This window comes from Phaseolus vulgaris, chromosome 7 (genome assembly GCF_000499845.2).
Source record: "Phaseolus vulgaris cultivar G19833 chromosome 7, P. vulgaris v2.0, whole genome shotgun sequence".
In the NCBI taxonomy this organism is placed as follows: domain Eukaryota; kingdom Viridiplantae; phylum Streptophyta; class Magnoliopsida; order Fabales; family Fabaceae; genus Phaseolus; species Phaseolus vulgaris.
This window is the reverse complement of record NC_023753.2, coordinates 20,170,010-20,196,008: the sequence shown is the minus strand read 5'-3', so window position 1 is coordinate 20,196,008 and position 25,999 is coordinate 20,170,010. Positions and strand designations below refer to the sequence as shown.

Here is a 25,999-nt window from a genome sequence, read left to right as displayed (position 1 = left end):
ATACCTCTTACTCCTTGGGATGCGTGCTATTTATATTATTCTAATTGGCCTACCTTGTTGGGCCCGTTTATCGAGGTAGATACCGCTTAGGGTTGTATTACCTAATTCTTAATGATAGATTGACTTCACTGATCTTGGTTTGAGAGTTAACTGTAATAGGGGTCGGCCGTCGGCCAAATCATCATGGCATGGGTCGGCCATCGGTCATATTCGAGTGGTCTCGGTCGTCTCGGCCAAGTCTTCTAAGGTCTCGACCAAGCCTTCTAAGGTCTCGCCCAGGTACTCCTCTGATCTCGGTCAAGTGGACTCGGCCTCGGGCAGCCAGGTGGGCTCGCCCTCGCCCATACCGGTACACAACTTATACAAAATAGGGGACCAAACAATCATATTAGTATTACTTGTTCATCAATTACAAAGTTATAGTAAATCTCCATAACTAAAATACCATTACTTTGATTCTCCATATACCTTATATCTAAAATCATCATTATCCTTAATCAAATCACTGAAAGTTAGTTTTATAAAGAAAATCTAACAATGTTCAACAATTAACTTGTGATGAATACTTTTCAGTATAGTAATACAATTATTAGTTACTATCATTTTATATTCTCAAAAGCATTTAAATATGAAACAAAACCACTAGTAATTATTTAAATATATTATTATTTGGAGTCCATGCACATGAGAATGGATTGAAATGTTGAAAATCGATTTTCATAGAGCTTGTAGTGAAGGGAGAATCAATTCATATTATTGTTGAAGTGGGAAATCGACTTTCATAGTTATTATAATGAAGGGAGAATCAATTTTGTTATGTGTAGTTGTTGATTTGCAAAATCGTTTTCTATGAAAGTTATTGTGAAGCTAGAATTGATTCTCCACTTGTGGTGGAATTGACTTTCATGCATTCCAGATAACATTATTTTTATCACAACTTTCAATGTTCCAACAATGTTAAGTAACTCGCATTTTTTTCCAAAAATAATTATTCAATGGTATCGAAAATAATTTACAAAATTTTATTTAACTCAAAATCTACACACACAAAAATACCTCATATTTCATTGTTTAAATATTTTAAAACACAAGGATAAATTTGTAAACTTACATTTTACACTTTTAAAAAAATTCAAAATTCTCTCACAAATGTCATATTACTCACAAATCTCTATAATTTTTTTTCACAAATTCACTTAAATCCTCATACATTCACTCTCTCAAATCCACACAATTCTCATTCTCAATCCAAACACACGCTAAAAAAAGAAAGTCATACAGATAATTGAGAGGAAACCACGTCAACACAAGGTCATCTTAGCATCTATAAATATTTAATAAAACCTAGTATTAAATTCAACTAAATTTAAGCTATTTAAAAAAAACTAAATTAAACTATATTATAGTTTATCTCAAAAGAATCTAAATTATTAAAAGAATGATTTAATGCATTATTCAAATTATTATAAAATTGAAAAACAAAATTATTCACATAATTTGTTCTTGAAGTCACTTATTCTTAATGTAAGTTTTCATATAATTTTTATCAACTTAGTTAAATTTTAAATTGAAAAATTTGATTGCTAAAAATTGTTTTAATATTATAAGAATATAGTCGAATCAATATATTGACATCTCATTACAAGAAAATATGAAATAGAAACTAATTTTAGAGATAAAAAATAATTAGCTGTTATAGTAACTAAATTAGAGACCATTTTAAAAACTAAAAAAAAAACATTGGTTTCTAAATTAGTTTCTATTATTGTTAAATGGTTTCTAAATTAGTATCTAATTAGCTACCAAGGTTTTAACTATTAATTATTTAGTTTCTAAATTTGGTAGCAAAAACCTGGGTTGCTAATTAGATACCAATTAATTTAAAAACCATTTAACAATAATAGAAACTAATTTAAAAACAAAAAAATTGTTTAGTCTCTAAAATGGTATCTAATTTAGTCACTATAGCAACTAATTATTTTTTATATCTAAAAATTGGTTTTTATTTCATGATTTTCTTGTAGTGTCTATAATGCATCCAAAAAGAAGAAGATGGTAGCATTTTCTTTACTGAAATGAAAATTTTAATTTTTTTGTTAATATTTTGTTTCATCTTTAGTAAGATTTAAATTTAAATTATTTTATTAGATGATACCTATTTCTAATAAATAATAAAGAATTAAATAGGAATTAATTTTAAAGATAAAAAAATAATTAGTTATTATATTAATTATATTAGACACTAATTTAGAAACTAAAAATATTATTGGTATCTAAAGTAGTTTATAAATTTATAAATTGGTTTTTAAATTGGTATCTAATTAGCTACAAAGATTTTAGCTGTCAATTAATTTAGATTATAAAATTGGTAGCTAATTAGATACCAATTAACCAATTAGATACAAATTTAAAAACTAATTTAGAAATTTAGAAATTACTTTAGATACCAGTAATTTTTGTAGTCTCTAAAATAGTATCTAGTTTTGTCAATATTAGGGGTGGCAAAGTGGGGCAGGCCATGCGGGCCGGCCCGCGGCCCGCGGTAAAAAACGCGGGGCGGGCTGACGTTTTCAACCCGCTGACCCGCATTAGCCCGCCCCGCATAACCCGCGGCCCGCGCGGGCCAACAGCGGGGCGGGGCGGGCTGGCCCGCTAGCCCGCAAAAAAAAATAAAAAAATTTAATTGACTTGACTTGTTAGAATATAACTTTCTCTATTCATCAATTCTTAAAATTTATTCTATAGTGGTTCATTACATTACAACACTAAGGGTTCTAATTAAATCTAGTGTGATTAAACTATTTCTTACAAAATTTGAAGGTTCCTTTTAAGTGATCATCTCTTTATATTGAGACAATGATTCAACAAGACATACAGTTAATTTTATATTTATATTTTGTGAGCGCATGAAACACGGGAATCAATCTCGTTAAAAAAAAACTTTCTCTATTAAGTAACTGGTATAGACATATACATAAATTTTATATCGTGAATCCTTTGTTGCGTTTGTTCTAAGCTTGGTTTCATGAACATTGATTTCCAACCTCTCAGGATTAGACAAAAAACTTCTAAAAAGAATATAATAAATCATTAATTTTGAAATCTTTTTTTTTTCTTTTAGATGTTTCTGCAACACTCAATTGTTTTTTCTTCTACGTAAAAAAAAAAAAAAAAAAAAAAAAAAAAAAAAAAACGGGCCGGCCCGCAAGCCCGCGGGCCAACCCGCATTTTGCGGGACGGGCCTATGCGAGGCGGATTGGCCCGCTTTGCCACCCCTAGTCAATATAGTGACTAATTATTTTTGTATCTAAAATTAGTTTTTATTTAATAATTTTTTAGTAGTGAAATGAATTTATATATAAATTTAAATAAAAAACAAACAGAATAATAAATTATTTTAATCTCTTCTTTGATAAATAAAATTGTAATTTAGATTATGAAATTAGTTTAATTTAAAAAATGTAATCCGTTTAAAAGTATAAAATAAAGTTAATTAAACTAAAAATAATTCAGGTTAATCTATAAGAATTATTTGTTACTTCATTTAATTCGGGAAAACAACTATTCTAATTTAATTAAGTTAAGTTCAACTCTTTTGAACATCCCTAACTTGGTGAGATTGGTTTATTTTAAATAGGCAGATTGAAATAATGAATTAGAAATATGATATCTATATTAGGGAAGAGTGTGATTAATGAATGGGGAATTTTGAGTGTGGGAAAAGGTGTGTGACAGTGATTGGGAACAAAATCTCTGTTTCAGTCTTTTGAAGTAAGGTTTTGAAAGTTGTTTGAGATGTTGTGTTGAATGCTTTTATGTTAGTATGTTGGTAATGGATACCTAATATAATGGGCTTTATCGAGCATAGGGATAAACTTTATCTTTGCGTTTGTGATCACATACTCAATGTGTCTCTCTTATCTTTTATCTTTTGACTCCTCTCCTCTTAAATCCCAACTACACTTATTTGTGTGCCAATATTCTATCTATCATCCCAAAAATCATCTTATTACCTTCATCATCATTGCACCCAGGATAGTGCCAAACATCCATCAAAAAGGCTAAAGTGCAATTTCATTTTTCTAGGTATCTACTATTTCACTTCCTCCTTTATTGTTTCCATCATCATCATCTTTTAAATTTTTTTTACCAAAATAAAATAATTTTATATGTTAATTAATAAAATATTAAAATTTTAAAAAATTATTAAAATAGATAAATCGTGTCAACTCAACACAACTTTACTAACAAAATCGTGTGGTGTATATATTTAAATCATATTTAAATCGAAGTCAAATATTAATTAAAATTTAATTATATTAAAATTATATGAAGATGGCACGATTTATCTATTTTAATAATTTTTTTTTAATTTTATCTTGATAATTAAGCTATCAAATTATCTCATTTGTTAAAAAACACTCTTCTTTAAATCATAATTCAATATATTATATATCATTATTTATTAAAATTAGAAAATTTATGGAAATTAACATACAGATTAACTGTTTTGTTGTGTTGGTGCTATCTTACATATTCAATTAAGGTTTCTTACTGTAATGATGCAATTTGAATTTGAAACCTAATTTGTGAAAATAGGTTCATTTTTATTTTTATAAACAAGCCATTGTAACCATTTGTAGAGGTCGTCAACATATTGATGACTTCTATTTTCTAAATTTATCTGAAGAAAGCCCCATATGCGACTTTAGTATTTTTTTTTTCACAAGTTTCTACAGTAAGGATTACTTTTATTTATTATTGTTTCTATTACATTTTTTTTAAATAATCGTAGTTTATTTTTAAAAAATAGGTATTTAGTTCATTTTAAGGTCAAATATATAATTATTTGTGTTTGTTTGTGATGGTAAAACTTTAAGTGGATTCTTTTAGTGTAAACTAAAAGAGCAAAAGTAATTTGAAATAAATTTTGATCAAAACAAAATAATTATATATTAAAAGAAATCAAAATAGTACAACATATAACTTTCATAAAAAATACAATTATTTCAAAATTCTTTTCTGTTTTAATTTATATAATAAACTAAAAAAATCCATTTGAATATTAGCATCACAAATAAAAACAGATAATTACATATTTTGGTTTAAAAATAAACTAAATACCTAAACTTTATATTTTATAAATAAACTACTATTATTTTTTGTACAAGTGTAAAAAATTGCCCTAGCCATAATGACTTCTTCTTATAATTAAAAAAATAGAAATTGTCCTTTTACGAAGACTTCTTTAAATAACTTTGTTTTAAAAGAAAACTGAAGTAGTAATTACTGTGCACGAATTCTTTAATGCATTGACGACTTATATATATATATAATATGAAATGGTCATTAATAAAATTAATTTCTGTTTAAAAATCTAAAAAGAAAATTCAAAGTGGTGTTTGTATGGTATGATTTCCTTAAATATGATTGATCCAAATACAAAAAAAAATTAAATTTTACCCACTTTCATAATTTACTTTTCAAATTGTGTACCATTGTGGTGCAAAAAGACCTGACCACTATGGTGTGCCTTGGTTTCACTGGGTACTATATAAGGTGATGTCATTCATAGTGCCTTACCCAAAGTCAATGAAATATTTATTCATAAAACTCATCATGGTTATACGAGGTATCTGTTCAATGAACACACTTATTATGGTAAAAAAAATCTGAGTTCCATATCTATGTCTGATTATTTATATAAAAATAGCTGCATAATGCAGTTTCTCGCTGGCACCCAGTTTCCCAGACAAAACATACAAGATTCTTACGAATATGTCATTTCAGATCATTTTTTTTATTTCACTGTTCTAATACTCATTAAATAATAAAAATGTATTATGGTACATTTTATTTGTTCGTTTATTTTTTAAAAGTAGAAAATTATGAAGATAGAGCAATACTCTGTAGTGTATAAAAGATGTACTATAGTGTTATATCAGTATTTGAGTTAATTTTAGCAGATTGGTGCAGTAGGAGTGTACGAGGAAAGGTGGAATGAATAAATTGACGTGGGGTGAGGATTGTAGCATAGAAGGTTGCATTAGGACTGAAAATAAGATCCAAGTTGAAATGACCCATATGTTATTATGAGGGTTTGATGAATGATACATAGTAGTCTGACCCATATGGTATTATGAGGTTTTCATGCACAATCTCTGACCCACACGGCATTAAAAGTTAGGAATGGGCTGAATAAGGCAATGGTTATGATGGCAGTCTTAAGCTTGAAAAAAAGACTAAAATTCAAAGCTTCACTTTGATGAGTTTGGTACTCTAAAAGAACTTCTACCCTACCCTTGCAACAAATAAAGTGAAAGCTCTAAATCTTATATTCTTTGCAACTCTCCACAAGCAAAGCCAATCGACAAAAATTCAACTTTAAAAAGATAAGCCTCGACTTTTTTACATATCTATTCCATTTTCCCTTTTCAGTCTTCATTTCACACCAACAACTCTGTTTTTCAACGAATTTGGTGAAAAGAACACAAGGGTCGGCACAGGGACCGTGCTTCACACTTACCAATTCCAAACAAAACTTAATCAGTCTTTTGTTTTATTTAACCACATTCTGATTTCCCCAATTATTACATATATATTTATATACAGTAATAAAAGCAGATTGGATATTGTTTAGCATTTAAGAACTATACATAAACAGAAGGACTATAATGGGTATTCGAAACATAGAACTTTCATGTTTGACCAAGGCAGTTACGAAATATGATGGACAGACATAATTTAAAGAGACAATTAAAACGAAGCCAATCAAGTAAAGTAATCTTTGAGTATCCATGCCCCTTTTTCTGCAAGTTTTAAGAAAGAAACACATGAACTTGGATGAAAAAGATTACAGAAAAGAGATTTGAACTTACGCGTTTCCAGGCAATTGAATTGTGTTGGAGATGAAAAGAATGAATATTAAATGGTTAGCTGCGAGATCATGGGAAAAAGAATGAGTTAGATTGTTAATAGGAAGATCAGGGCAGATACTTTAAGCTAGGGGGAATGAAGCCTGGTCCGAGATCATTCTCAAGGTATTCTCAAGGTGATGGATGATCTTTGCTTCAGACTGAATGGTCTCGAACCAGACACCATTCCCCTCAACTCGTTCATACGTCTGTGTGGAAAAATTGTGGGAGAGAAAGACTTGATTTGAGACCGAAGCAGTGAGGACTGTTTGATTTTGATTTGGCCATGCATTGTTTTTCATGGGCCCTTATATACGTGAAGATGGGGAATGTGTGGGTCAGAAAACGGTGTGTCCCACATGCCATGGCTCCCCCATCTTGTCAAGCTTTTCACACAGATTTTAACTGTGTATTATACAATATTTTACCCTGGTTTTTAGTTCAAATTTATGTAAATACTGTAATCACCTTTGAGGAAAACATTTTTACTTCTTTCCTTCTATTTTAATTTTTGTTTATCTAATTATGTTCCTCCCCTCTTCGAGAGGTGAGTGGAGTGTTCTAACAACCTAAATGGTGGTTCACTTTCATTGTTATTATTCATTCCATGTGTGTATTAGTGCCCAAGTTATACATGTCTTGGAAAATGAAGAAAGGAGTTAAATAAGGTCTATTTTCCTTATTGTGATGGTAAATGGTTTCAAATCAATAAAGGTTAAGGTGGATTAGTGATGCAAAAGTAAACACATCTTTTAGCATCTGTTAAAGGCTTAGCAAAGTTCCCTTTAAGTCCTACCTGCCTTGCCAATCTCTCACCAAACAATACCGCCAAGTCCTATCACAGACGTGGCTAGCAATAGCATAATCCTATTGGTTGGAAGACTTAACACCATCTACACAACTCTTGCTGTTGCATTTCACATTTATAGGTCCGTCTAAGTTCAGATTACCTTAAACTTTTCCTAGTAAAAAACTTAGTTAGAATTACTTGTACATTTTGTAAAACTATGTCAGCAGGGTCTGTGCTCCACAATTGTTCTGATGGAGCCAGTTGTGTAGTGTGTTCAATAGTGACTTTGGACCTGTACATAGCATTGCTTTCTTTTTATGCATTATTGTAAAATAAATAATAAGATGGAGTTTCTTGCTTACAGGGTTGATGTTGTCAGAGTGACTTAAGCAGCGAGTAAAAGTGATAGAACACAAATTATTGTGTATCATGGTATTGAGATGGGTGTTTAAAGGGGTTCTCTTTTGCTTTCCACTTACAAAAAGGGGCAAATGAAGAGTGAATAGGAGCTTTCATTGATGAATGAGACTCCAAATAGCGTCAATCCAAGCTTTACATAGAAAGAAATACTGTTAGTTATAGTCCTATATAATCTTAAGCATAGGTAGTGGCAACTGGACAGTGGACAGTGGACAGTAAAATAGAACATGTTTTGAAGAAAGAAAAAAATATTACTAAAAATGGCAAAAAAGTTTAGGTGCCTCGAGTATTGTATATATGCACAAATATATAGTTTTCATACTATATGGGGATTTTAATTTGTTGATATGTGTTTTCAGCATATGATTCCATCAAGCTCTAAACATACAGAAAGTATTGTTGTGGTCCTAATGGGGCAAAAAAGGAAACAAAAGTGCAGCTAGGCAAAGTAAGCATGATCACATTCACCCAAACAAGCCAAAATTGATTAGGGGTGAAGAGCTTGTAACCGAGAGTTTGACCTGGTAGTTAAGCAGAAGTAGAAGTTCTCCCTACGTTGACTATTAAATTCAAAGCATCACCTAGAGATTATACAATGCCACACTTGCACCACCCAAAAACTGGTCCAAAGAATGAAAGGAACGAAACAGTTGAGAAGAAAACTGAGGAAAATTTGTGAACTAAGGGAATGTAATGATAGAAGCAATCACTAGCATGGCCAAAGAAAAAAAAGAATGAGTAAAATATTTTGAGCATGCAGCATATTGATTTAGAATGAAGGATACGATGGTGTTTGTCCTCTTCGAAGTGTGTGGGAAGTGGGAAAGTTAAATTGGAGAATAACAAACAATAAAAACAGGGAGAAGGAAACAAGATGAGTAACTGATGATGCGGGGGAAGATGGAAGGAAATAAAACTCACATGCAAAAAGTAATAATGAAAGGACGATAGCAACATGTCATTGAAGTTCATCAAGGACGATGGCCCCTCAACACCATCAAATTGCTTAGTTCTTGTTCAGATTTCATAGCTTAAGATTTTTAGTTTGCAGTGTGAATTCTTTAGTTACTCAATAACCCTTTGGGTCATTCTTTCAGTTCTCTCACTCTCACCCTCACCCATCCTTTTCTTGTAGATACCCCAGATTATGCCCACTCATCATTCTAGAGTGGACACACAATCACAACACCTAATTCCCTATGCACACACCCACCCTCAGGAACTAACATAACACTTCTATCTTAATGCCTCAACAGATAAAAGAAACTTCCCCATACTTCATCACCTAGCTAATATCAAAACCATTTAATGTTGTCGGTGACTATTATTCTTTTTTCCAACAGGTGAACTGTAGTTAACCACTGCTAATGAAGCATTCACATGATATCATCATGATATTCATAGATATGGAAGATTCATATCTTAATGCTATAATACGAATTTCAAATAACATGCCCAGATATGCTTAAGTTAATGTTAAATACAGTTAATGATACTCAGTTAATTAGTATTTTTTTTAATTTAAAACTCTTAAGTACAACCTTTTTCAGTATTTAAACATTTTATTAGTTTTTCATTAAATATATTACAATGAAATGGATGTAACTATGCAAAGGACTGATGAGCGAGGAAGGAATGGGTCTCGGGGCTCAGATAGATAAAATTGGTGTTACTTCAGAAAAATAAATATGGGAAACAAACAAACGATGAATTATGTTAGATTTGAATTTTGAGACACTCTAAACTAACCCATAAAGGACTAAATTAACAAATGATATATCTTTCAAGACATGAAAAAACATTTTTAATTTAATTGAATTATTAAATAAAATTATATATATATATATATATATATATATAATTCTTTTTTAGTTTATTTGTAATTTCTTTTTGCCTATATTTGTTCTTAGAAAATATAGAGAAATTTAAAGCTAAAACATTAAAAAAAAATTATAGTGTAAAAGTTTATTTATATTTCTAGCAACAGTTAATATTTATCCTTTTTATGTGAAGACTATTTTACTGTTATCGACTTGTTTTTTTTTTCATATTGTCTTATATTTAAATGACAATTTCTTTCTTCACCTCCACAATTTATTCCTTGGTGTCCAAAAATTTTTCAATTTCAAAATTACTCTTGAACAAAAGGTGCATGATTTTTGTTTTAATTTTATAATTCATAAATCTTTCAAACTCTAAAATTTGAAATGTAATTTTGTATTCTAAATCTAAAGTTCAAAAATATTTTCTTAAGTTAAAAAATCATAAATTTTAGAATTTGAAGCATAATTTTGTATTCTTAATTTTAAAATTTGGAATATATTTTATGGGTTTAAATATACATTCCAAACTTTAAAATTTGAAATAATTTTCAAACTCAGAAAATACATCCCAAATTTTAGAATTTAGAATATAATTTTATATTTTAAATTTCGGACAATATTTTCTTATCTAAATTTTAGAATTAGAAATGCAAAATTGTATTACGAATTTTAGAGTTTAAAATGTATGAATAAAAAAAAAAGAAAAAAAGAGATATCAATAAATAAAAAAATGACAAAATTATCATTTCACATTTTATATGAGGTGGGAAAGAAAGCAGGGAAGTAATTGTCTATTTAAATTTATCTACCACATTGGTCATAGTCCCATTAGTCCCTTTAAAACAACTTTCAATGTCGGAGTTAAAAGAAAATCCTAACAGTATAATACTAAAGAAATTGTGCTTCACTAAAGTTTTACATTTTTCATTTACAAATACGTAACATGTCCATGTTAACATTTGAAGCATTAAGATTAGCATTACACTAGATTGTTTGGTAAAATTAACTATTAAAAATAATTATTAAGTTACTTAAAGTTAAGGAAATAATTGATCATTTGAGAACTTGATTGTTTTTTCAGATATATAATTGCAGAAAACTAAAATTTGTTATAAGTTAATATATTGAATTAGAAGCATTTAGTAAAATTAATTTTTAATTTTATAGTAAAATGGTATAAAAGGACATATTTACATATTTTATTGATGAATGTTATCTTTTTATGAACAAAAATACTTTTAGTAATGAGTTCTTACATTTTTTATTTATAGATCAAATATTTCATTAAAATAAATAATACAATAATACAATAATTAGAATAAATTGTATAAGAATTAAAATAAGTAAATAATGCACTAGTTACAAATAATTCAATGAGTATTATACTCTGATTAAATATAAATATTTAGGATTGTAAAATGGCGCTAAAGCTTTATCAGATCAGGCAAATAAATTATCGTGCTTAATTCATACTCAAAACTTAATTTAAACTCTATATTTTACCACTTCTTCTCATTATAACAGTATACAAGACTTGTACCATATCAAACACAAATCTGGTTTGACCCCTAAGAAAAATTTTCTTGATCAGAAAATCCTACAACTCGACAAGTTTTAGAATATGCTTCCACAAACTAAACTACATCGATATGGAAGCAACATACCTTACACCAGAAGTGCTGCTTTTACAAATGGGGTATGTTTTGTTCAAAAGGCTTTATCTTTTGCCGTGCAAAAACAAACCATATAAGCAATAGACATAATATTTTTATTCCTGTTTTCTGCCGTAACTACTAGACATTAATGCCCCACCTAAAGGTAGAAAGAAAGCATTTGACCCTTCAGCCTAGCAGCACATTATTCCTCTGACATTATGGCCACAGTATGCAATGTCAGTGATGTCACTGAAAGAAAGGAAATGGTCATCTACACGGATGATCGTCTTAATTTTAAACAAGGTTCCTTCATGTTGCAGGTAAAGTTCATACACTCCCATAAAGTTGGAGGTTAAAAATCATAGCTATGGCACTATCTTGTCTTTCGTACACTACTACTAAAACCCCACACGGCTTTGCTAATGCGAGAAAAAGTAGCAAAAGAAATGGCAACAATGAAGCATAATTACTGTTATTCGAACAGCATTATTTAATGATGACTTCAAACAATCTGATCCTGGACTTCAGGCAGACAAACAAATGCTGAAATTGCTCTTATGAGCAACAGGATTTAATTTTACAAATAATTTTAAATAAATTACAAATAAACATTTTACTACTTACGCAATGCACACAGCAGCAAGTGCCTTAAGTTAAAGGAAAAAACAAAATGAACATGCTTGTTGGGAGAAACAAGACCACAGTCCCCAGATACATATAAATTAGAAAATGAGAAACTAATCTCACTGAAAATTTCACTGGCTGCCAATCTCCAATTCTGCTTGTCCAGTTACTTTGGTCATATTAATTTCTTCAATATGATTGACCTTGTTTTTTGGGTCACATAAGCCATTCACATCACTCTTAACATCATACTTGTCGGTCTTCAGTGTGTGATGCTTTCTCCTGATACCAGCTCCTTTCTCCTTATCCACTTCAGATACATTAACTGCACCATTGTTGCTCTTTTGTCGACCCAGCTTTGGAGATTTTGCTCGTGTGCCTGGTAGCTGACCCAGACATAATACTCAACTTTTGTCAAGCCCAGAAGTTGAAAATATGTCTATGTAATTAGATCTTTCACATTTATAATGAGCAGTTATTCAGCGACTGTTGAAATTTGGTTTTAGAGCTTAACATGAACACTACAAAGTTTTTTTTAACTGAGCCTCATACATGATATTATTACATGTACAAGAACAGTACATACCTTCTTCAGTTCAACCTTGGGAGGAGGCCCCTCATGGTAAAAGCTAGGCATAGGGCTTGCTTTAAAAGTTAAACTCTTTCTTAGCTGCTTGATAGCTTCCTCCGTCTCTTCCTTAAATGTTTAGAAATTGTTGAAGGAATTGGAGTGAGAAAATAAACTTATGTGCTTAAAGAAAGAAGTAGATATATGGCAATGTATTCCCAAATTTTGAATATACAAGATAAAGTATTGCACCTTGGTCCTTGCTTCACTTTGATTCTTCTCAGCTTCCATTGCTTGGTGTTTTTCCTCCAATTTTGAATAAAACTATGGAAGGTACCATGCACAAATCAATAGGAAACCTATCCAAACAAATCTAACTAATATACAGGTTGTTACCTCCTTCCTTTTTTCTGCACGTTCAGTGGACCGAAACACAGGAGCAGAGGAAACAGTTGCCCTGGAATTGATTGACCGCACAGAAGTTCCAGTTCTTTACATGGTCAAGGAGTAGTAGAAATTTCAAATTCTAAAAGGAAGTAGACCCATTGCCAAAGTAAGAAAAAGATGACATAAGAATTCGATACTTCAAATAAAACATTTTTAAGAGGATACATTGAAACTACGGAGCAAGCATCATCCTCATCAGGATGCTTCTTGTTATCAGGTTGCAATGGCTTTCTTGAAACTAAAGGAGATTTCAACTGCATGGTGAAAAGCAAAGAAAATAGAAGATTCAATACTAACTGTGAATAAATAGTAACAAGACAAAAATTAACCATAAACAGTTTACCAATAACTTGGTCAAATCAAATTTCATTTCATTTAATTGCAATATTATAGCAATCCTTATAAGATACCAATCTGAAGAACCTCTTAATGGGATAGGCGTCAAAAGTTTAAGTTGGCTGGTTCTGAATTTATTATGAACATACAAGAGATGATATATAAACCTAAAAAGTTTTTCTTCCCTGATGATATACTTAAGGCACATCAGAATAATTAAAGGAGTGAATAATTTAACATTAGCATATACCTGATTCTGTTTAAAAATATTGGGAGATAACACGTTTCTTTTATTTGAAGATTTTCTCTCATTATTTCCCTTGTTGTCTTCTTCAAAAGCAGGACGAGTTCCAACTGAAGCACGCTTCTCGGTTGCTAAGGAAAATGGCTGTGGAACCGTGGGCTTGATTTGGGCACTGCCTGTACACCTGCTATGAATATTTCCAGCAGGAGGTCTTGATCCATTCTTCACAGTGTCTCGTGGCTTGTGTTTACCCCTTGTTTTGTGGGATTTAAAACTTCTCTCGCTGAGAACATCCTCGGAATCTGAGGTTAACTTCTCACATTTTTTAAGATTAATGACATCAGAGACCTTAACAGAAACTTCTGTAGTGCATTCCTTCACTTCATACTCCTTTGCACTCTCCTCTGAACTATGATGTTCAGTTGTCTCGTTGATTTGTCCATAAGACTCTGTAATATTGTGACGTTCACCTCCAGCTTCATTATCCGAATCATGGGAAATGTCATCTGAATAGACTACAACATGATCTGGCTCCTTGATGATACAAATATCTGTATCTTCTATTCCCATTGCACTATAGCAAAGAAATGTGAAAACTAAATAAATTGAATTCGCTGAAATATCACAAATCATCAGGATAGTTTGTTTTACAGTTCTCTATTCCTATTTGACATACATAACAGAAAAATAAGTACATACATAATCGAGAAGGAGTGAAATCGGGATGTACTTATTCAGTGGTAGCCCCATACATTACTTTTTAGATAATGTAGATCAAACAATTGACTCCAAAGAAAATTGTTTAAATCTTATTTGCAATCTGCTAAGATAGATTAAATACTCCTGCTCTAACTTCTATTGAAATGTTTAAAAAAAATGTTTATAAAAGAATTATTGGTGTTTTTGCAACAAAGACATACAAAAAAGAACAATATTTATCAGTTTTCCCAAGGCACCAAAAATTTGAGGTCAGCCTGAACCTATTTTGGGTAGAAAGATAAGAAAATTTAACCCACAAAATGTTTGCACTTAACCCTTTCAGCAGAAGCTCTCTCTAAAACAATCAACTTACTTACAACTTGAAGGTTGCAAATTGAAATAAATGCTTCTGAAGGATGCGATTTGAATAATAATTACTTGTTATCAGAATTTCACTTAAACGATTCAACATTACTGTATAAAACTGCAATGATACTATATATTATATAAACTTCCTCCATTGAACCAAAACTCAAGAATAAAAAATAAGAAGTTTATTTAAAACAACAGCGTTAACAGTTCCAAGAAAAAGAAGAAGAAAATCTAGTATAAGAAGGTCTTGTAAAGAAAATGATATTCTAAAACTTCCTTCATGAAATCTGTAATTACAGATTTCTCTGAATTTGCATAGTCTGGAGAAGAATTATCTAGGTGCTATCGAAACTATTGTTCTATCCTGGAAACATTCATTTGAACTATTTTCTCCTCACTACAACCACAATTGAATGACACTCACAATTTAAACACTGTTACAACTAACATGCCTAAATGTACTTATAAATTTAATAAACACAGGGGAATATGAGAATATTCTCCCTATAATCCATAATCGTTGTGTTCAATTACAAAAGGTGAAACCAAGGGGCAGCAGATGATTATTTAAAAACTAAAGAAATGAGCATCACAAGTTTTTTTGTATGTAAGCATATGTGCATTATTTATCATAAATCATATGGAATAGAATCAATTGTCTACCTAATTCCAGGCTTAAAAGCACTCAAGAAAAACTAAAACATGCAAAAGGAAAGCCATCAAATTGGTTGGTGGGTGTCTCCAATCAATGATTAAGACTCTAATATAATTAAAAAATCAACAACTCAACTATATAAAAAACAAGACATCATATGTGCAAGAAAAAAGATGTGTGTTAAGCAAGGAAAATAAGAACAGCCCGGAATATTTTTCTTTTTAAGTGTAACCGCGTAGATCATCCCAAGGAAAAGATGCTGTGGTTTAGAGAAATTAAACTACATTGAATTTTCTCAAACTCCAAAATCAATGAAGAGAATACCTTACATAAATGGTTTTCACCGACAAATTCAATATAAACACACATCACACGTGAAGAGCGTCTATAGTGTATATTTTAAGTTACAACAAAAAATGGTAAAGTTAAAATCTCGATGGATACATTATTTTTCCAAAACTGGATCAAAACATGCAAAGATATAGGTGCAAAATGCTTCCAGGAAAAGAACCAAAACCCAAAACAGAAGGGAAAAAACTCACACTTTGAATTATCTATACTTTGCAATAGAAAAACAATAAAGAAAAAGTGAATTCCAAAATTCAACAAGTAAACAGATTTGCCTTCTTCTTCCTCAGCTACATTAGACATTTCCTCAACAAGTAACCAAACCTTCACTTAATTTTTTTTCCCATCAACCAAACAGAACCCAATTTCAAAAAATCAACCCAAAGGGTCAATGACCCAGAAAATTATAAAAGAAATAATTGAACAGCCCATTAAACTAAGTAATAAAACAAAATAAAAAAGACACAGAAACAAGGATTAGGAGGATCTGAGAAAGAAAATATGTGCAGTTTAATGAATAGGAATGGAAAAAGAGTGCAGAATGACTCACATTTTGAGTTGGATCTGGAAAGAAAAAATGCAACTGTGTTGGTGAGTTGTGTTTTTGAGTTTGAGTTTATGCCTGAATTTTGTCCTGTACTATGTGTGTTGTGTTGTGGCGTGTTTATATGAGCCCCGTCGGTCACTCGCCGTTTCTTAACGGTGTTAAATGTGGTCTTTCCAATTTTGAATTTGGATTCTTGTACTGAACAATTGTTGTAAATAATTTTTTTCTTTAGTCATGGATAAAATTATTCTACCAAATACTTTTTGTCTTCACTTCTCTTTTTCCTTTTTTTTCTTAAAATAATTGATAGTGCAATGTTTAATCAAATAGACAAATACCCTCTCGTTTTTGTCTTTATAATTGGATATTTAGATATTTGTGTACAGATACATGATTGCGTGTTTATGGTCTTTTCTTTTCTCTTTCTTTACAACAAAACTTTATCATTCATACACTTTTGCATACACCTTTTTTAAGTCATTTCTTATCAAAAATTACTGAATGTTTCAAAAGTTCACAACTTTATTTTGAATTTAAATCAAACTGTTTTGTAAAATTAAGTTTAGAAAACTTTTTTTTTCTTCAATCTATTGTTAACCCAAATTTTACCTATATAGGAATTATTAGAATAGTAGAAATTTGATTTTCCGCCGTGTAAAAAATTACAATTTTAAATAAATAAAATTTACAAAAATAAATAAGTCTTACCCTTTAAATAAGACTTTAGATATAACTTTCAAGTGGAAAAAAAGTCTAAAATCACATATATAAAATACAACTTCTACTCTAAAATCTCTCATAAAATACGACTTGCTATTTTTATAAAAAAAAAAAACTCAATCATAATTTTCAAATAAAAATACAATATCTGAAATTACCTGAGTAGAAATTTTGTTATTCATTACCTGAAATTAGAAGAAGAAAAAAAAAGAATTCTTTTTAAATTAATTTTACATGGATACTATATTTCATTTTTTTACTAAAAGGGAATAAACCTAATTGAAAACCAAATAAAAAATAATACTTTTAAATGAACGTTAAATCACCCAATTAAAAACCGAACACTACCTTAGGATTTAAAATGTGTTTTTTTTCAAAGGCAACAAAATGACTTTAGGTTTATTACTAAAATCAAGATTAGGAGTGTAGATAGAGTATAAATCAAACAAAAAAATGGGAAGTTTAAAATCACGTTTCACAGGTGCATAAGAAAACTCTTCAATAATCAATATGGATGGTCCCCTATTAAATAAAATTTTTAATCTCTACTATAAGTTTTTTTTTCTAAAAAAATGGTTAATTATATATAAACAAGGCATGCACAAGTCACACTCATATATAGAATTGAATTATAACGTCTATAATCGGATTTCCTTAGATACGTATTACAAAGTTTTATTCATTACTAAACGAGTATATTCTACTAATGAATGATGCCATGAATCCTAGAATATCCACTATAAGAAGAGTTCTATTTAGTCATCATTTGCACTTAAGGATTGGTCTCACGGTTAAATTTGTATATATATCTGGTTCTTAATACTAAAAATGGAAAGTATATGTGTGTATAAAATTTACCTAAGATAAATCACATAAATTGCCTAATAAGATAAACTACATAAAGACACAAATTCAAGATATAGAGAAAGTCCTCAACAATTGAAAATTAACAGTTCAATTAAAAAGGTTTCACTTCAGTTAATTTTTTAATATACTCAATTATTGAAAAACATTTGTATCATAATGTTTATAAATAAAAATTTAAATATAAATGAATTCTTAGAATTTGAGTTTCTAACTCAACTTCAGGTGAAAGTGGTGTATCATTATTAGTCATATTACTAATTACTTGTAAGGGTAAGATTTTCAACACATACCCCCTTGTGCCAGCCAAAGTTTGGAAAATTTAAATATGAAATTCAAAGGACTAAACATTTATAGCTATGGTTTGGTTTCTATCTTAGAATTTATATTTAAATCGAGCTCAATTCCAAAAAGCAGTTTAAAGAGTCATTTGTGGTGTCTGTATACACTTTTTAAACCAGGTTTGTATTATTTGTTCATAAATAAATAGGAGTAGTTATAATCTGGTTGATGATACAAAATACTAATTAAATTTGCCAGTGAGAATCACTAAATCATGATGGTAATGTCTTTGCAGAAAAGCAATTAGAGAAAAGACATCCCATCTAATGCATTGCTTAGATCCTATCCATGACTGTTCCTGCTTAACCCCTCGAAAAATGCCCAACACCCTCCCATCCTTTATTAAATTCTTAATAATTCATTCAAAGCCCACCACATGTTCATACTAACCGAAAACATATTAGTGTGGACTTGAAAAAAAATTGAACTTGAAGATGTTACTCTTAGAATTTGAGTTCAACTAGGATTCTTGAATTTCGTCTTCAGTCCTACATCATTTGCAAATTAAATTTTTTTAACAACTAGTGCACATAAGGGACAGAAAATTTGAATTTCGTGGCTATGGTTTTTTCAAACGAAAGCTTGAAGCTTCATCTAAGCATATTCATGAAAAAGGAGCAGAGCTTTCCTGGGAAGTGCATGTTTGTTCTAAAGTATGAAAGGGTTGGCCAAGATTGTATGTCCTGTCCCAGCAACTGTTAGGTTAGCATTGCTTTTTCATTAGGGAAGTGCGTGCATTACATTCTTTAAACATTAACAATACAATTCACATACAACTTCATCAAATAGAAAATGATGGACACTGAAAAAGCAACCGATTTTAGTTAAAATCGTAGCTAGATTTTCATAAGAAAAAAATTTCATTCATTTGTTTAGCTAGAAACTTGACATAAAGAAATAACGGGCAAGTGTACACTTCAGCATTCATATCTAGAGGTAATTTGTTAGTTAAAATTGCTTTTACCGTGTTGTCTGTTGAAAAGTCATTATTATAAGAACAGTAAAGGCTACATTAAAAAACAATGGTTTATAGGTCAAATGAAATCACAGTCTAAGCCAAGTGAAGTACAAAATAGTAGGTATAAACCTACCCTGTCAAGATTGAGTTTGAGTCATAATTTGAGAGTCAAGAATGAGCGGTTTGCTCCTTTGAATCTCTCCATAGTTTAAGCAATAAACATAGGCATGAGCAAACTACCCATCTGGAGCATGCCAACTAAAATTCATCCTAACTTTACTAACTTCCTTCTTCTTCAGGAAGATCTTACAACTCACAATATCATTTTCCCACTCAAAGGATCCATGAAGGGCTATTCCAACTACCAAGCTAAAAATATGTATTTTCCCACTTATTTTCTAATCACTTTTATTTATTGAAGCCAGCTGTTTAAACTATGTAATCAGGTGGGATTTTACAATGCAATATGGACAATTGAGAAAAGTAAGATGTCTTTTGTCTACATAAAAAGTGGTCCAACTATTTAAGATTTGAAAAGGCTATTCTGGTTGGGTTATATGCAACTGGATAAGTAGTTACTTTGTCTTTAGAACAGTTTGGTGAAGTAAAATTCACTGCCCTGAGTCCTTCTACAGGCAGGCAGGCAATTATCACTCTACTACAGTAAAATGTGTACTTTTCATACTGAATGGTTCAACCCCTCTTCTTGATAGATAGAGTGGATATTATATCTAAAGTTTTAAATTATTTAATCAGTAGGCTGTAACAGTCTAACAGAAATAAATTACGTGTTTGTTCAACAATGATAGTCCACATGAACTCACTTCTGAAGATGTAACTGACTGGACAATTTAGCTAGGGTGAGCGCCAATACTTTTACACCATTAGACATATCTTGAATGCTTGCAAACTCTTCAGGCTTATGGCTGTACCCTGCATAAGCAAGAAAAAGAATATTTACAAATTATTTTCTTTATGAAGCTCTTAGAAAACAAAAAATTCATATCCCTATTTATCTCCATCAAATTGGAAACTGCAAGGCACTTCCACATGCATGTGAATAGCAACAAGGTTGGGCGGGGTTGGGGATGGGTCTTGTCCTCGCTGCCCCCAGACCTGTATAAACTAATTGTATGATTTAAATTGTCTGTAATTTAACTATTTTTAGTTTGAGACACGCATCTGCATCTTCAAACCCACTTGGCACCCTCCATGTACACAGAGGAAACTCAACCCTGAACCCTCAATATTTGGGTATGGTAGGATGGGGATTAAAGGCTATGACTATGAGCGTTTTTGCCATGTCTAATTTAACATGAAAAAGTTATATGCAATGTTTCTGCTTTCTAGGTTCATTGATTAGATGTTTATTTACATAAGATTAGAGCTCTACTTTTCAATCACTATAGGCGCTTTAAAATAATTAGAGGAGCACAAACTACAGTTTGTTCCCTTTCTTTTAGCTATTGATTGCAGAAAAAATGCTGAAAGTACAAGTGGTTCGCAAAAAGAAAAAGTAAATACCTTTGTAACAAGGAATGAAAATCATGCCCATCGGAGACAGCCTGCAATTAAATAATGGACGTACATGAGCAACAAATATTTAATTCACATAATAGCAAACCCTTTGTAGTGTTCTTGTAACATAACATAATTGGATTAATTTATGTCAATGCATTCGGTCTTTCCAACTGGATCAGTTATTCTACAATGATAAGACTTGAGTCAAACTCATAAGAAATCGAAACTACCTCCAACTAAATATTAAGGTAATGGATTTATAGATCTTCTTTCTTATATGGTGTTCAACTTTCTCATTTCTACTCAATATAGGACTTAGACTCACATTTGGATTCCTAACAATTTCCCCCTCAAGTGTGAGTCCCTTCCACATTGTACATCCCCTCAAGCCAAAGCATTTCTAGCCACGACTACCTCACTAGTGACCCTTACTTGTAGTGTCATTCATCACTAACTATGACACGCTTGCCTGATCCTTTGTCAAGAAGGTTTCGATACAAGGGGAATCCTCACATATACCTAACTCAAAAGTAGATAAGAGATTGGCACCACCTCCAACCCAAAAAAAATGGGTTTATGGCTCATTGTGGGACTTAGACTCATACTTTGATCCCTATCACATAATAAGAAAAGAATATCTTCTAATAGAAAAGCACAACCACAAATAAGAATATAAATTCAAATAATAGCACACAATATATTTCGGCACCTCAAGGCAGGCCTACACCCACAAATATTCAACAAATTATTATTACTCAACCTACAATTTTTCTGACAAAAACTGTAATTGCAAACATTTTTTTGTAACTCTTCTAGCAAAAATTGCAAATTTTCTCATGCAATTTTCTCAATAATATTCTTCCTCTCAGTAATATTCCTCCTCTCAATAATATTCTTCCAAATATATGATATTAAATTAGATTCATACCATACGATAAGCATTGAAACAAGAAAAAAAATACTAGGCCGCAAATCGTAGTAATAATTAGGTCAAGTATTACACTACTACAAGTACAAGACCACCTCAACAAGTTCAAAAACATGACAAAACTCCAAACATAATAAGAATCACAATATTCTACAAAATTAAAATATATACCATTTATATGCAAGTCAAAATTGTGAGAAAATGTTGTGGGTTCAAATAACTTATTGAATCCATTCACTAGCATGCTCAAAACAAGACCTTCTTCTCCTTATTTTTAATTTCCTCCCATTTGGTCACCATTCTGATTTCCATTATGGTCAAGGTTTAGTCCTTGAATAAAGAGATTGTATTAGACTAGTGCATATCCCCAAGCTATGGAAATCACAAAACCTTTAAATGAACCTTTTTCTTAGTTAGATCCTACGGCATTTCAGTATTTGAAAATTTAATAATGGATATTTTGGGTACTTCATACAAAAATAATATCTGCTCAAGTAAAACCAACTGTCATCTTTCTCTCTCTCTCTCTCCAGCATTACCTGGCCATAAACAATGAATCATGATAGGCTCTACTGATCATCAATTTGCTTGTCAGATTTAGTTCTCTTGTTGCAATTTCAACTGCCTTTATGACAGCTTCATCAGAAAGAGCCGGTGGATCCTGATTGATGACTTGAAAGTCAGAGAGCTTGACACCTCGGGTTTTACTTATTTTAATTGCTGATTGATGAATTTTCTCCACCACTTGGTTTCTTCTTTCCTCATCAATGTCTCTTGTGTCTATGACAATACAGAATAATTACAATCTAAATATTTGTATGAAAAACTATAATAAACTAGTAACTGAAATTATCCATACGTAGTGAAGTAAGAGTAAACAATTATCTGTAACAAGCACAAAGAAACAACAATTGTATGTAAAACCAGTTGTAGTTTAACATTCTAAGAATGCATGGTGGTACAACTGAAGTTGTCCCTTAAATACACACCAATTTCTAGGTGAGATTTGCTAGGGATGCTGTTGATTGCTCCAGGATGCAGTTCCAGGATACCTTGTAAAATAACAGAGATTAGTTTAAATGAAAGTTCTAGATTAACCGAGTCACTTCAATAATAACCTACCAACAGTGCCAACAGTATCAATTGATCCAGATTCCAGCACATGCCTCTCCACAGCCAGGGCTAACTCAGAAGCTGCAAGACCAGCATCATTTCTGCTCAAAAGGATATATATAGCGTAATTAAAGCATTAGAGTTTGTCAATTAAGAAATTTCCATTACAAAAGGGATGAAAACAGTGGACTAGAAAATGTAATGGATTCAAAGATAGAATGTTACTATTTGTTCACTCAAAAATCATGGAAAGATATTGAACAACATGAAAATCTGAGAACTATAGAAAGAAGATATCTGCATGTTCAGTTCAAGTTACTGTGTGCCATAATAGAAAAGGATAAGGGTGTAATGTCACAAAATAATATTTGTTTTAAGATGGCAGACACCTGTTAGGCATGAGGACCGCGCCTGCATGGCCACCATTGCCTTCAAATTCAACCTTTAGACTTGCCGGAGCTGCAATGGCAGTAACTATGCCTATAGATATACCTGGGTCAAGAAACATATTACATCTGATTATTGAAGTTATGGCTATTTCAAGGTTATGCTAGCTCCAAGATGTGTGTACCTTCATCTTCCAGAATAGGTCCTTGTTCTATGTGCAGTTCTATAAAAGCAGAATATGTTCCTTTCTTCAAAAATACACTGGATAAGTTGTCTTCATTTTTCCCATACCCAGCAGATCTTGCAGCATCTAGGAAGGATACGTTTTGAATATCAGTTGTTGTCTTTAGAGCATTTGCAAGATCCTCACTCCCAGCCAGTAAGCGGCTGCACAAAGGTAACAAACAAGTGATGAAGCTTGAAGTAGAATATGGAATGTAGCTTGGTTATCAGAATTAGTGAGACAACACGAGAGGATAAAAACGAATTATGGATTTGTTGACAAAAATAGCCACAAATAGGAATCCTATTCGAAGACAGTACATAAATGCAGTTTCTGACCTTCCCAAGCAACCTATCCCAAATCGTGTTGGTTCTTCTGATGTGAATGATATGACTTCCAAGGGTCTTCTAGGTTTAAAACCAGACCTGTGAAGGTTTACAATCAATATCACAAACATCACTACTCCCTACAAAAGTGGATAATGATTGTACATTGCAAGTCTCATCTTGGGAATTTGAATCTTTCATGCATATAAGCAATTACAAGGAATTAGTTATCTGTGGAACATCTCATTTCTCTCCAGTTGTATGAGTTGATATCTCGGTATTTGCCAGAGTATATAACTTGTTCCCGTTTTTTGTAAAAATGGTTTAGAGCCATGATATGTTGGTTAACATCGAGTCATCCACAACACAACAAATCCATTGATACTGTTCTGGTCAAGCATTAACTCATCAAACAACAGAAATATGGAACTAAAGTTATAAAGATTTTAGTAACTTAATAAATAGAAAATATAAGTTAGCTTTGTCTTGATTGAATGTCGTAAGGCCACAATGTTTGAACTTTGAAATTATTGTGCTGAAAGAGATGAGTATCTATTTGAACTAACTTCTGCAGAAGCTAATACAGAACACCAGGACAGTGAAAATACATTAGGAATTAAATGAGCTGAAACTTCCATACATGCTCACTAATTACTGGAAAACAGACAGCAACTAAACATTTTTGTATTCTGAACATTCAATCATGTCCTACATCAGCAATAATAAAATAAAACCTTTTTAGGACTCTGATGGCTTCAATAGCGCCTAAAACACCAACAACTCCATCATATTTTCCAGAGTAAGGTATGGCATCAACGTGCGAACCTGTTGCAACTGCAGGAAGCTCAGGCTCAAGACCATCCCTGCATAAAGCAAGCAAAGGATAAGGTGGTGAGTGTAGTTAGTAAATTACAGGCATACTGCTATTAACATATATATAGAAGGTTACGAGGTTCACATGAGCTTGATGACCCAGTCAGAGAAAATTATAAAAATACAAATTTTGAGATTACATGTTATTTTAGTTTGTAAGCTTTTGATGAACAATCAGACACTCACCAACGACCAAATATGTTACCAACAGCATCCTCTCTCACTGATAGACCAGCAAGTTCCATCTGGGTTTTTACATACCTACAGATAAAAGACAAGAGTAAAAGTCTATAAAGGCAGACTATGGTCAAGGGCATATATCTTCGTAAGATTGAATAGTTTATTCTTACGTAAACTTAGAAGAAGAAAAAAAAGAACTTGCACCTCCTTTCTGCACTAATATAAATTCACCTTTGCATCAACGCAGTGTTACATCAACACTGTTATTTTACACAATACCACCACCAAAATATACAGCCCAACCATGATAATAAAATTTTAAAAAAATGGAACTTGATCCACATACCTGCGACCTAAAACATCATTGTCAGTGAACAAGACCCTGGTCACTGATGGAGCTGGTGAGTCAGAAAAAGCTGCAAGCTCGTCAATCTAAGAAGAAGACAGAGTTAAAAAGAGTACAAACAATCAACCCTGCCCAAAGACCAAAAACCTCAGTTGGGTAAGTAGAGTAGTACCTGGTTCTGCAGAGCTTGAGCATCAACGGAGAGTGAAGTGAGTTGGAAAGAATGAGGTTCGTGAATTGCGTAGCCAGAAAATTTCTCCATGGTGGCTGTGACAGAAGGGTCATCATACTGGTGTTGCTGAGCAGGGACAGCAGTGAGAGTGAGAAGTAGAAATAGGAGCAGAGAGTGAACCATTTTTTGAGGTATTAATTGGCGTTGCTATCAGCAACCACACCTACCTCATCGGTGGTAATAAAGGATTCCCCTGCACGTGTTCTGTCCATTCACGTGCAGATATCACTCGTGATTCGTGAAAGGGAAGGACACAAGCCCCACAAACCTAATATCCCATCATGATACTCAAATAAACTATCATATTCAGTGTTCAGAAAATAAAAACATAATTGTTTTAAGTAAAAAAATAACATTTTGCTTATTACATATTTTCACAGATGGTTGAATATTTTTGTTTGATTTTCTCTAAAAATTTCTCAAGCCAAAATTTTCAAAATTAAAAGAATAAATGCTTTAATTTTATAAAATAAATATTTTTTGAAACAGTTTGAATAAGGCAACTCGATTTTTTAAATATTTGTTATTCAAAAGTTGTTGAATA

General features: G+C 31.5%; 2 protein-coding genes and 1 long non-coding RNA gene across 3 annotated transcripts; all 3 read right to left on the bottom strand.

Annotated features, from left to right (window-relative positions):
* Window positions 1-6,072: 6,072 nt before the first annotated feature.
* On the bottom strand, window positions 6,073-7,186 carry LOC137828142 (uncharacterized). Its single transcript, XR_011083815.1, has 2 exons — window positions 6,879-7,186; window positions 6,073-6,809 (listed from the first exon to the last, which is right to left on the bottom strand). It is a non-coding gene; the product is annotated as an uncharacterized lncRNA (long non-coding RNA).
* A 4,872-nt stretch (window positions 7,187-12,058) lies between these two features.
* On the bottom strand, window positions 12,059-16,659 carry LOC137828255 (protein WVD2-like 3). The gene is made up of 7 exons (XM_068634738.1): window positions 16,446-16,659; window positions 13,828-14,395; window positions 13,407-13,495; window positions 13,191-13,284; window positions 13,047-13,118; window positions 12,813-12,923; window positions 12,059-12,612 (listed from the first exon to the last, which is right to left on the bottom strand). The coding sequence occupies exons 2-7, from the start codon at window positions 14,389-14,391 to the stop codon at window positions 12,358-12,360; spliced, it is 1,185 nt and encodes a 394-aa protein (XP_068490839.1). The 5' UTR covers window positions 14,392-14,395; window positions 16,446-16,659; the 3' UTR covers window positions 12,059-12,357.
* A 3,189-nt stretch (window positions 16,660-19,848) lies between these two features.
* LOC137828254 (ureidoglycolate hydrolase) lies at window positions 19,849-25,766 on the bottom strand. Its single transcript, XM_068634737.1, has 12 exons — window positions 25,396-25,766; window positions 25,224-25,309; window positions 24,884-24,958; window positions 24,559-24,687; window positions 23,837-23,923; window positions 23,460-23,662; window positions 23,278-23,380; window positions 22,898-22,989; window positions 22,765-22,827; window positions 22,315-22,555; window positions 20,851-20,891; window positions 19,849-20,259 (listed from the first exon to the last, which is right to left on the bottom strand). The coding sequence occupies exons 1-12, from the start codon at window positions 25,576-25,578 to the stop codon at window positions 20,147-20,149; spliced, it is 1,416 nt and encodes a 471-aa protein (XP_068490838.1). The 5' UTR covers window positions 25,579-25,766; the 3' UTR covers window positions 19,849-20,146.
* Between the last annotated feature and the right edge of the window lie 233 nt (window positions 25,767-25,999).

Excerpts from the sequence above, each read along its gene's own strand:
- LOC137828254 (XM_068634737.1), bottom strand. The coding sequence starts at position 25,578 with ATGGTTCACTCTCTGCTCCTATTTCTACTTCTCACTCTCACTGCTGTC. Across the intron at positions 25,310-25,395 it reads CTCAAGCTCTGCAGAACCAG|ATTGACGAGCTTGCAGCTTT; the intron begins GTACTACTCTAC and ends TCTTCTTCTTAG. Across the intron at positions 22,990-23,277 it reads GCGGTCCTCATGCCTAACAG|AAATGATGCTGGTCTTGCAG; the intron begins GTGTCTGCCATC and ends CCTTTTGAGCAG.
- LOC137828255 (XM_068634738.1), bottom strand. The coding sequence starts at position 14,391 with ATGGGAATAGAAGATACAGATATTTGTATCATCAAGGAGCCAGATCAT. Across the intron at positions 13,496-13,827 it reads ATATTTTTAAACAGAATCAG|TTGAAATCTCCTTTAGTTTC; the intron begins GTATATGCTAAT and ends TTCACCATGCAG. Across the intron at positions 13,119-13,190 it reads GTGCAGAAAAAAGGAAGGAG|TTTTATTCAAAATTGGAGGA; the intron begins GTAACAACCTGT and ends TACCTTCCATAG.